This window comes from Gymnodraco acuticeps, unplaced genomic scaffold, assembly GCF_902827175.1.
Source record: "Gymnodraco acuticeps unplaced genomic scaffold, fGymAcu1.1, whole genome shotgun sequence".
Classification (NCBI taxonomy): Eukaryota; Metazoa; Chordata; class Actinopteri; order Perciformes; family Bathydraconidae; genus Gymnodraco; species Gymnodraco acuticeps.
Genome location: NW_022990023.1, coordinates 3,125,940 through 3,137,305, shown reverse-complemented (window position 1 = coordinate 3,137,305; position 11,366 = coordinate 3,125,940). Strand labels below are relative to the sequence as shown.

The 11,366-nt window shown below is 38.7% G+C and overlaps 2 protein-coding genes across 3 annotated transcripts; one reads left to right on the top strand and one right to left on the bottom strand.

The window, feature by feature from the left end:
- The first annotated feature begins 2,313 nt into the window (after positions 1–2,313).
- On the top strand, positions 2,314–3,277 carry fgf21 (fibroblast growth factor 21). The gene is made up of 4 exons (XM_034214279.1): positions 2,314–2,500; positions 2,604–2,681; positions 2,805–2,908; positions 2,990–3,277. Exons 1-4 carry the CDS (start codon positions 2,353–2,355, stop codon positions 3,275–3,277), a joined length of 618 nt encoding a protein of 205 aa, XP_034070170.1. The 5' UTR covers positions 2,314–2,352.
- Positions 3,278–4,587: 1,310 nt separating this feature from the next.
- Positions 4,588–9,543, bottom strand: LOC117544821 (potassium voltage-gated channel subfamily A member 2-like). 2 transcript variants are annotated; one of them, XM_034214278.1, is made up of 3 exons: positions 9,321–9,543; positions 8,273–9,002; positions 4,588–6,175 (listed from the first exon to the last, which is right to left on the bottom strand). In XM_034214278.1, exons 2-3 carry the CDS (start codon positions 8,957–8,959, stop codon positions 5,279–5,281), a joined length of 1,584 nt encoding a protein of 527 aa, XP_034070169.1. In that variant the 5' UTR covers positions 8,960–9,002; positions 9,321–9,543; the 3' UTR covers positions 4,588–5,278. The 2 variants fall into 2 exon arrangements, with proteins under 2 accessions (XP_034070169.1, XP_034070168.1); XM_034214277.1 differs by having other exon boundaries at positions 8,273–9,123; positions 9,321–9,344.
- Between the last annotated feature and the right edge of the window lie 1,823 nt (positions 9,544–11,366).

Here is an 11,366-nt window from a genome sequence, read left to right as displayed (position 1 = left end):
GTAGATTGTGGCAATGAAATGAAACATGCATGTGACAGGTCCATATGTGACATAACATTGTTATAGGGCATGTTTTTACATGTACCTTTAATGGAAGTAGTTGAAATAAGTCATAGCATATTAGGTCGAAAAACATGAAAAAAGTCATAGTAGGCCTATACTATGTCGAAAAACATGAAAAACATAAATAATATATATTATTTCGAAAACATAAAAAAGTCATATCTTAGTGAAAAATATCATGCAAGAAGACATAGTGAAAAAATAATGAAAAAGTCATAATACATGTTGTAAAAAAAAAGGTTATATAGACACCAGCCAGTGTTCGAGTTGTTTTGACTTGACCTGCCAGCCGTTTCTTGAAGACTGGGAAAGTGGACTTGGTGAAGATGGCTCTCTGTCCTTTTCTTCCGGAGGGGGCTGCCCTCAGTGCGGTGACGGGAAAACCTCTCAACCCTTCCTGAAACAATGAGCTCGTCCCCAGACCATAATTTGGATGTGTCTGCTTTATGCATGGTTATGAATCTTTACCTATGATCATTCATAAAAAAACATGCAAATATTCCAAATATACAGTATGTCGAATTTCTCTGGCACTTATGGCACTTTAAAAGTAATTGAAAGGCTATATTTGAAAAGGTGATACAAAAAAAGAGCCATTAAAATAACTATTTAACCCCTGTTCATACGTATGTGACGCATTATCAGTCCATTCAACTCTCAAATATCCCGTCTTAAAATCACATGTACATGTATTGATATTGTACACACGATGGTGGCAGTGCTGTAACTTCCTGTGAGAAGGTGCTCATATATGGAGGTTGAAGAGAAAACAGGTTAGCACCATCTTGTGGCCATCGTGCTTATGAATGCAATTCTGTTCATATTGCACTTTCAACATCCGGAAACATGTCTGAACAAGCTTCACATCAAACACAAATGTAGTGTATTTTTATTTAACTTTCACATAGGATCCTTGTATAAAAAAGCCACAAAACCTTCTCCGATTTAGGACTGTTTAGAAACTTTATATATTAAATGAAGATATATAAATACAGACAAAGACAGTGTAATATGTCAATGTTGCTCCCAAACTCTTTTAGCTTGATTAAGAAACAATATCACTTTGGATGAACCGACCCCGGAAGATGCATCCCATTACAATGATAATGCACTTTTTCGAGAGAAGGTAACATTTCCTGGTGATGCCCTGTGTTTCCTAATATGTGACTTTACAAGATGACGTACAGCTTCTCTTGTGACTGCACAGCTGCAGACACATAAACACTTGTCTCCTGCTTGTAAATAAGTTTCAGCCCCTGTTTCCCCACATTCTCTCCCTCAAACACACACACACACATCAAAATAAGATAAACAGAGTGAAATCCAGGCACTTCCACTCGTGCATGTTTATTATAATTTATTGAGCAGATGACGCAGAGACATGCTTTTGTGTTTCATCTTCTTGCAGTTGTAAAAATGTGTATATTTCTAAAAGTAAAAATCCCCCTGAGTTATGGTAAGTTGTTTTATCTACATGACAAAGTATATCTACTGATATGTGTCAATGTGAACCGATAATAGCTCATAATGTGGTTGGTAACTGTACTCAACACTTGGAATTTTGTTTTTTATTCAACCATTGAGGAGGTATCCTAATAAACAACGTTTTTTACTTTTAAAAATGCTTGGAAACACATTAGCCAACCATAAACACCTAGCTATGTGTCATAGCTAAGAGATATAAAAACAACAGGATACAATCATGCTTACACTTGAATGCAGTGATTTAGAAGAATAGGGAGGAAACATAATGATTGAATAACAAATTACAAATAAACGCATTTATAATAACTTGAAACAACATCTGAAATAAGGCATTTGAACTGTGGCGGAAGAGAATCCAAATGTAGGCCTTTAATGTTAAAACACATGCTGAAAAAAAGGGGTAAATACTGGAAACACTTTAAAACATCAAATCAATTCATAAATCTTTGGATTCAAGTGATAGTTGACCCGAAGGAATTTAATCCCACCTGACTTCCGAGTCCAAATACCTAACTTTAAAGGCCAGGCTTACTGTAAATGGCAGGAAGAAGCCCATACATAGTGTCTAAACACAGGTCTTCCTCTCAGCATTAAATCACGCTTTCATTATGTAGAAATGTCTGACTCACATTCAGGGGGTAGCACCTCCTTCTCCAAACTCCTTTAAAAGGGAGCTAACCTTGCTCCTTTTTAACAAAAAGAACTTGCTTGTACAGCGTCATATATTTATAAGCTATTTCATATTTGTATCAAGCTATTTATTTTTTATTTATTCCTTATTATCCTCCTAAACCTATTTTCCAAATGTTTTGCTTTCAACACAAGTATTTCTCTGGCCTGTCGTCTTTTCTCCTAATTGTTCGACTTCATTTTTGTTTGTCGTTTTATCTCGCTGACTCCAACCCAATTTTATCCTTCCATAATCAAGTCAGAGAGGTACATCTCTACACAGGTATTTATACGACCACGGATTTAATATTGCATATTGACGAAATGCTGCTGCTCTTTTATCCATTATGCTCATTTCTTCCTTTCCTTCCTTTTTCATGATGCAGATAATCACAGAAGAGGGATGTATCTGCAGATGACCCTGGATGGGAGAGTGTCAGGAAGTGATGCTCAGACTCCTCACAGTGAGTATTTGGGAGATAAATCAGAAAGAGAGCATGTTTTGGAGGATATTTTACTATCAAAGACATCCTCATGGGATAGTTTGAGGTCCAGTAAAGACGTATATTTATATGTTTGTGTTCCAGGTTTGCTAGAGCTGAAATCAGTGAAAACAGGGGAAATTGTCATCAAGGGACAGTCATCATCTCTGTTTCTCTGCATGGACAGTGATAGTCATTTGAGGGGGCAGGTAAGCAAAAAATACAATTTCCCCCAAGAAACTCCATGGTTTTGTAGTTCAATGATGGTTAATATCTGTTGTGTGTTTCAGGGGCTCTACTCAGAGGACGACTGCACCTTCAGAGAGCTGCTGCTGGCTGATGGATACACTCGTTTTATTTCCTCGCACCATGGATTTCCAGTGTCTCTCGCACCAAGACATTCCCCGGATCGTCACACAGTCTTCACCAGATTCCTACCCATTAGGAACACTTTGGCACGGGAGACTGTGCCCGAACAGACGCCAAACAATCAGAGGAGATTCAACGTGGACTCTGAGGATCTTCTTGGAATGGGTCTGAATGCTATGGTCAGTCCTCAGTTCACATTGGACCAGTAACATATATATATATATATATACATAGCTTTGTATTCTAAAAATGTATTATTTATTGACCAGGGACATGTTTTTATTTATTGAATGAGTAGCTTTTGCTCCTCAAAATGTTTTTTAAAGGTAGTATTGTGTAATTTATTTATTTATTGTGTGTGTGGTTCATTACTAATGTATTTAAAGACCTAATAATAAATTATCAGATTTAACAGTTTGCACTTTGAGTACATTTTTCTGTAAGAGTACGAAATAAGTAAGAAATGACAAGTTGTTGTACTACGTATACGTATCAGTTGAGAGAAATTCTGAATGAAAATACACATGATGTAACTTTCTTTTGTTTGTCTGAGTCAGTCATTGGTTGGCAGGGGAATTCAATTAACATTTAAACAAACCATGGGAGAAACTTTATACAAAATGAGGAAGAACTTATTTTGACTAATGATCATAGCACTCATGGTGGAGAGGAAGTGGGCTGAATATTTTGAAAGCACGAGCGCTCTCTGCTGGACAAATAAGCAATGGTACAAAGAGGGCCAAACACTCATAAACACCTGTCTTTGTTTGAATCTATAAAACCCTTTCTCAAATGACATATTATGCATTTAAATAATGACATTTCCCTACAATGTACATTACTGTTAACTTGTTACGGTCAGAGACATTTAGGTTATTACTTGGATCCAAACTTCGGTTAAGGAAATTAGCAGTTAATAGTAATAAACATAAGTACTATTATTATTGTGAGAAGTTTCTTTAATAAAAACAATTGTTTGTCTTACACTGTCTCTACGCTTTGTTCCACTGCTGCCATTAAGGAGAATAGTAGTTAATAGTCATAAACATAAGTACTATTATTATTGTGAGAAGTTTCTTTAACAATAACAATAGTTTGTCTTACACTGTCTCTATGCTTTGTTCCACTGCCGCCATTAACACAAACTATATCACGTCAACGAAGACGTTTACACTTCGCAATGTTACAGTAGTGCACATACCTTCCATGTGATGTTGTGGAAAGTCTCGTGTTCCAGTACAATGGAGCTACTGCTTATACTGGCTTAGTGGTGGTGGAAAAGGTCACACATACGTTAGTGAATCTGGCAGACCTCTGTGAATAAATGTTGTGCTTGGATGCATTGTGCTAACCATGAAGTATTAATTGTGATTCTCTAGTTTGTTGTATTTTATGTCCTAAAATAACACTGCTATAATCAATAAGGCTGATATTATTTTCAAAGGCACAAGTTACATTTCTCTAAATAAATACTTAGTACAACAGACAACCATAAATTACAATGCCACTTAAACAAAAATTAATAAAATATAATCTTTATTAAAAACACTGAGTGCATAGTTAAGCAGTTAAGTACAGAAGTTTTTGTATAGCATTCAGAACCTTCCTCTTTAACACAAATACGTAACACTGTGTCATTATGAGTAATGCAGCAGTGATAAAGGATACAGATCACCTAAACCAAAACTACAAAAAGGTTGAATTTGTTCATGTCTTACAGAAGAATGTTGAGAATGTGGGTTTGGTTTAGTTTTGATGAGACGTTCTATATCTATATTGCCACTAATCTAACTGCTTCCACTTCAAACTTTAAGCCAAAAAGTGACAGGGCTAAGACATCATAGTTTCAAGGCACATAACAGATATTCAGAAAGTCATTGTAAAACTCAAGCTGATAGCATTAATAAATAACAGCTTATATTTGTTGCGTATCAAGACCCTGAGAACATAAAACTCACTGTCTTTTTCTTGCTTTTTTAAAGCTACATTATACAAAATTAGCTTTTCAGCGGCATTTGGCTGCTCTAGTGCTGTAATAAATATGTGTAAATTAAAAGTAAAGTCAACAAAAAGCATATTATCAGTCTTATTTTTATGGTTTAACTTTCCAGTAACCTTTTTTCTAATTTCATTCATTGCGTTTCATTCTTCTTTTCATTCATTTGTCATTTTTCATACTGTCAAATAGTACAAAATAACACTCACCATCACTAAACTTGAGTAACCAGTGATTCCTTCAGATATGTGTTTCCTCCACTGAACTCTGTGCTCTGCCCTGCACACAGTCCAGCCAGCAGAGTCCCGTTCAAAGGGTTGCAGATGCCTTCAATGGCATAATAATCTCCCTCTGGATCTCCATCGCCGTCATCTGTTTCCTCCCCTTCTGGCCCCTCGTCCTCCCACAGGTTCGTCTTGTACTCGGTATTATCCACACATTCAGTCTCCCGATGGTAGAAGTAGCTAAAGTTGGAGACAATGACGGGGACTGGCAGTGAGATGGTGAGCACACCGGCAATGGCGCACATTGAGCCCACCAGCTTACCCCAAACTGTAATTGGGTACATGTCACCATAGCCCACTGTGGTCATGGTAACAACCGCCCACCAGAAGGCATGTGGTATACTAACAAAGTCTGTGTTGTGATGGTCAGCCTCTGCAAAGTAGATGGCGCTGGAGAAGAGGATGACGCCAATAAACAGGAAGAAGACGAGCAGGCCCAGCTCTCGTATGCTAGCCTTCAGTGTCTGACCGAGGATCTGAAGACCCTTCGAGTGACGAGACAACTTGAAGATCCTGAACACCCTCACTAACCTGATGACTCTGATGATGGCCAGAGACGTTCCTGGAGAGGCTTCATTGTCCTTGGCCAGCTCCGTACCCAGAGTGACAAAATAGGGCAGGATGGCACTGATATCGATGATGTTCATGACGTCCTTGCAGAAGGTTATCTTGCTGGGAGCGCAAGCAAATCTTATGATAAGCTCAAGGGAGAACCAGCATATGCATATGGTCTCCACCAGGAAGAAGGGGTCCTGGAAAACACTTTGTGGAAGAGGCATGTGCTCGGATACATTCTTTGGCTGGGAGTGGTACCTGTAAAAATATTCCTGGAGTAAAAGAAGACATATATCAACCATACTTGTAAACCGTAGCTGAAGGATCACTTTTACAAGACTACATATACACAACCTTTCTGTAACTTTCCAAATTGGTAAATTGAGTAATTTCATACAACTAAAAACATTAGAGAAATATTTTGGAACTTGGCTTTGGAATCTGTATCACTTTAACAGTTGCTAAAGAAGAACCATCATTGACAGAAAGTTTGTTAGCATAGCATTCTTAAATGAACCAATGCCAATTTCACTAAAAGTGGTTGCTAGTTTATATAGCTAGTCTAGGCCAGAGGAATGATGGGATTAAAATTACCTGGAAGCCAGAAGAAATGTGTTCCCGTATTTACCAGACAAGCATTCTCATTAGGCTAAATGGGTGCCATCTTAGGGGTATCCAGTTAGATCATTTATCCGTGTTCCATCCGTGTTATAAAAGTCTTGCAGATAAAATAAATGTATTTCCTGAAATGTTAAACAATTTGTTCATTTACAAACTGCTACTCAGAAAGGACTACTGTTTCATGGTAATCTTATAATTAACATAGACTATTCAGTATGTTGTCCAAGATCTGATTGGTTCTCACTTTTGACACCATCATAAAAGTGTCTGACATCTGCGGCTTTACATTTCAACCATAGCTTCGTTTATCTCTGTCACTCCACCTGTCTTTCCGTCATCCGTGTCTGTTATTAGAATCACATTCAAACATTGGAGAGTGTCAGTTTAAAAAATCTTACACTTGACATCAAGTTAAAAGTGTGAAAGCGGATGAGACGGATATAAGGGGATCAGTTTAGTATGCTGTAATGGGCTGTAAATACATTTCAGCATTGTTTGAATAAACATAGAGTATTCTTTTTGACTTTCTGTGGTAGTGTTTATTACTAAAGGTGGACATCTATGTGTTGATCTGCTCAAAGGGCTCTCCTAAGACTAAATATAACCCTGTGAGATCTCCGAAGAGAAACATGAGAACGTCTCCTCTCCCATCTCCACCTTGGTTGCTATCCTGGCTCCCTGGCCTCCACAGCCATGAAACATTGCCAATGCAATTCAGTGGGTCTGCAGCTGACTTGGACTGGAGTAAGTTACAGTAGTTTCCTGGCAGGCTCTTGTGCAAAGGCACCCTGGCCTAGCACCGCAGTCCTGGAAGAATGTGTTAACATGACCCAATGTATGCCTCGCCGCCTGTGAGACCTTTTAGTCTCCAGTTCTAAGCCACGAGAAGGCTTTGGTTCACCTTTGCCCTTGTGCTCAGCCACTTGTGTGACCTTTTATTAACACACCTAACAGTCTCGTCACCCTGTCCTTTCTTTCCCTCGTTTTATTTGTACTCCATGCCCCATGGGTTACTGCCTGTACCCTTTAGCGCTTCCTGAATCCTAGTGTATCAAATTTAACAGCCGACTAAAATAATCACACTCAAGCTTCCCTTACTCACCCTCTCTCTCTCTGGTTTGTGTCCAGACATATTAGAAAATAGTTCTTCACATGTCAGTATTTTTCCTCTTAACACGCTGTAGTACTCACAAGTGTGTGTTTACCTAAACACCTGCTTCCTGTGATATCATGTTTCAGCCTGACCCAAGCTGTTCACACATCCCATTCAAGACCTAATCCCAGGTGGTTTGGTTTGGGCTTCTTCTTTTACAGTTTTGGCAGGTGGCAATGAAATCATTGGTGTCATATTGATTATAAAACAATGAGCACACAGTTTAAAAACGTGTGAATGGTAGAGTGCGCCTTTTTAAAATGACGACCAACAATATATTTTCTCATGTCCAACTCTTTACCGTTGACATATCAAATCTTAGGCCAAATGTTACAATTTAATTGTATTTATTTGGCCGTGTCCTCTCTTAATGCACATTCCTATTTATTTTTACAGTTGTCACCCACCTAAATGATCTCAGGGTAAGTAAATCGTTTATTTTAATGGAGGATACTTACCACCTTTAGTACTCATCAAGCCATTCACCTTACTTTAAGGGAAATTCGGAAACCCTAAAAACGTCCAATCCTTCCATCTTTGACCCCTCTTTACACTATTCTTCCTCCCAAACATACACATTGATCACACTACGTACCTCCCGGGCCTCCTTCTCACTCCTGAAGTCTGGCAGTGTCTCCAGGCAGAAGATGAGGATGGACAACACGATGACCATGACACTGATGATGGCTATGATACGTGCGCCCGATGAGGATTCGGGGTGCTCAAACAGCATCCACAGTCTTTTCTGGATTTCGTTGGTCGGCAATGGGGCCTCCTCATCTTTTGGAAAACCTTCGTCCTCCCTGAAGCGGTTCATGATGTCATCTCCCAGCTCGTAGAACATCAGCTCATCCATGAAGATGTCCAGGGGTATGTTCGCTGGCCTTCGAAGCCTTCCACCTGACTGGTAAAAGTATAGAATGACATCAAAGCAGGCGCGGTTTCGATCCAGGAAGAGCTCGTTTCGAAGTGGGTCAAAGTATCGTGACCTGCGCCTGGGGTCACCGAGCAAGGTATCAGGGAACTGGGCTAAGGTGCGAAGTTGAGTTTCATAACGCATCCCTGAGACATTGATGGCCAGTCTTTCACTCAGCGCCCACCCACTCCTCCACAGAGACCCAGAACGCCTGCTTTCTTTCTTGTTCTCCTTCTCGTTCCCTTTGATCTCCTGCACTCCTTTTTCCTCACAGTTGAGCTGGTTCTTCAGCTGTTTATCATTGTCTTCATCGCTTTCTTTCCCTCTGCCTCCTCTTTCGTCATCCTGTGGGTCACTGCTGTCCATTCCTCTGTGTGTCCCAGGCCAGGGAACTGTACAAACCACTCTCCTGAGAATTTGTAGAACAACTGGACTTAAAAGCAAACCCTGTCTGAAACCAGAGTGATAGTTCCATCAGTGGATTTGGTTTTCAATTGAATAGCATTACAGATGGCATGAGAAGCAAATTGCTGTAAGAGAGATAGTATAGTAAAAATAGTAAATATTCTCCAGAACAGATTTTATCATAGTTACAGAAACACATTGCTCAAAACTTTGCAAAACTTCCTTTTAAATGTTAATCAAGCACAACACACACAATCAAACTGTGGACTAAAACAATTACAAACAGGCAATGTTAGCTAGCGAGATGAAAGCATTTACTCACTAAGTGTAAAACAGCTGATGACAGAGACTAATGGCAGGATGTGGCTCATCAGGTTGTATGTTTTCCTCTCTGTCATCATGTCCGTCTGTCATATACACAAAGTCCTTGATTAGCTTTCTACTTTCAGTCCTCTGGCAGCTAAACTCTGTGACCAGGTTATACTCAAACTGTGCTTCCAGTTGTTTGCTAAGGGAACATCCACGATCTTATCCTGTCCCTTGCTGCCTGACGTTGTCCGTCTTGACATTTTTTGGGAATGCTGTCCTGTTGAAATTCAATATCTGCTAGAGCCCTCTCCGACCCCTCCCCGTCCTTTCCCTCCATTTTAGCTATGAGGCAAGACAACCTTCAACCTTCCTATCAAATGTCACCTCTGCCTGGCACTACATGGTGTTACCGCCTCTAACAAGCATGGTACTCTGACTGACAGAGGTCCCTCACTGCTCCTCATTAATTAAAAAGCATTTGATTAGAATGTGCATTATTTAAAAGCATTTGAGCTCTAGTTACAATTGTAAAAATGACATACATAATAAAGGAAAGCCAGTTGGCAGTTCATTTAAAGTTGCAAACCTATTAACTCATAAACAGCAATGTGCATTTGGATTGTTTAGATTTGTTATAATTACAAATATAAAATGTAATGTAATTACCATTACCATCAACTCTTCTAAAATGTCTAGTGCAAATAAATATAACAAATGATTTGCAACTGTAGGCTACCCTCATTTGGATCCTTGGTACATTCTGATCAACATGTGGATTTTGTGGATCAAAATGTGAATTAGCATATCAGTTTACACAGAGACAAAAATATTTACTTTCACTATGACTTGACATTGACAACCTTTTTTTAAATAGAGCACTGACACTAACCTGTATGTGTGAAGCAAACCAAGTCTTGCTTGTTTTTAAGTAGATAGCATTGCAAGCTAGCTGCTAAAAACAGAGTTAGCCTGCATTGAGAGCTGAGTTGACTGCGATTTTTTGTTCCTTAGGACTTCATGGTTGTTTCATTAAAATCATCATGGCAAACAACAGCATGTTCTTACAGTAAGTACATGCTGTTGTTTGCCAACAGAGCCTTGTTGCTGGCTGGGATGTGTTGACATTTGGAATAAACTAGGCCTCCACCAGTCGTTGTAACTAATTTGACATGTGTGTTTTAATTGTTGAAAAGAAACAGAATGTGTTGTGTTAGCGACCAATCTTTCATGTAACTTTTATGTTAAACTGTGGTGTTTTTTCAGATGTTGCACAAGTATAGCTGTAATGTTAGCATTGGCAAAAAGATTATTGCCACAATGTGCAGTAAATTATAATCCTAGCCTATTAATAGGTAGCTGAGGTGTAATACAGTAAGACAAGTATTAGTTTCATGTGTATGATTTGAGCTGTTGTTGAAAAGTGTGACAGTTTAAATGTGCCCTATGGATACTTTTAAATACTTGAAAATGATGTGACATAAACTAAAATATATATCTATATATAAATAAATTGTGGACTTATAATAATGGAATTACAGGGTTTAAGTCATATTGCATGACATAATAATAATAATAATAATAATTATAATAGACAACATTTTTATAATAATTGTAATATTTTCATGTGAAAGGCTTGTGCTAGTGTTTAGGTAATTTTTACAAAAAAAGGACAGAAATAACCATGCATGTTAAAAATAAATCATCCAACCAATAGGATTTATGGGAGGCGTGTGGCGCAGTGGATAGAGCCTTGGTGTTGGGATCACGGGGTCACAGGTTCAAAACCCACTGCAGTCAGCATGTCATTGTGTCCCTGAGACGCTTCACCCCAAATTGCTCCTGTGGGGATTGTCCACAGTATTGAGTATGCAAGTCGCTTTGGATAAAAGCATCTAACAAGGAACATGTAATGTAATGTAATAAAAAATGTAATGTAGTTTATGTTATTACTCATCAACCTGAATCTACCAAACCAGAAACTACTGTGTATTTCCACCAGAGGGAGGTGATGTTTTGGCACAAAGGAGAAAAGACTGAAGGAGGCCTCTGCCGACATTTC

Coding starts and splice junctions, on each gene's coding strand:
- LOC117544821 (XM_034214278.1), bottom strand. CDS start 8,959: ATGGACAGCAGTGACCCACAGGATGACGAAAGAGGAGGCAGAGGGAAA. Junction 6,176..8,272: donor GTGAGAAGGAGGCCCGGGAG/GTACGTAGTGTG, acceptor CTTTTACTCCAG/GAATATTTTTACAGGTACCA.
- fgf21 (XM_034214279.1), top strand. CDS start 2,353: ATGTTTTGCTTTCAACACAAGTATTTCTCTGGCCTGTCGTCTTTTCTC. Junction 2,682..2,804: donor TGATGCTCAGACTCCTCACA/GTGAGTATTTGG, acceptor TTTGTGTTCCAG/GTTTGCTAGAGCTGAAATCA. Junction 2,909..2,989: donor ATAGTCATTTGAGGGGGCAG/GTAAGCAAAAAA, acceptor TGTGTGTTTCAG/GGGCTCTACTCAGAGGACGA.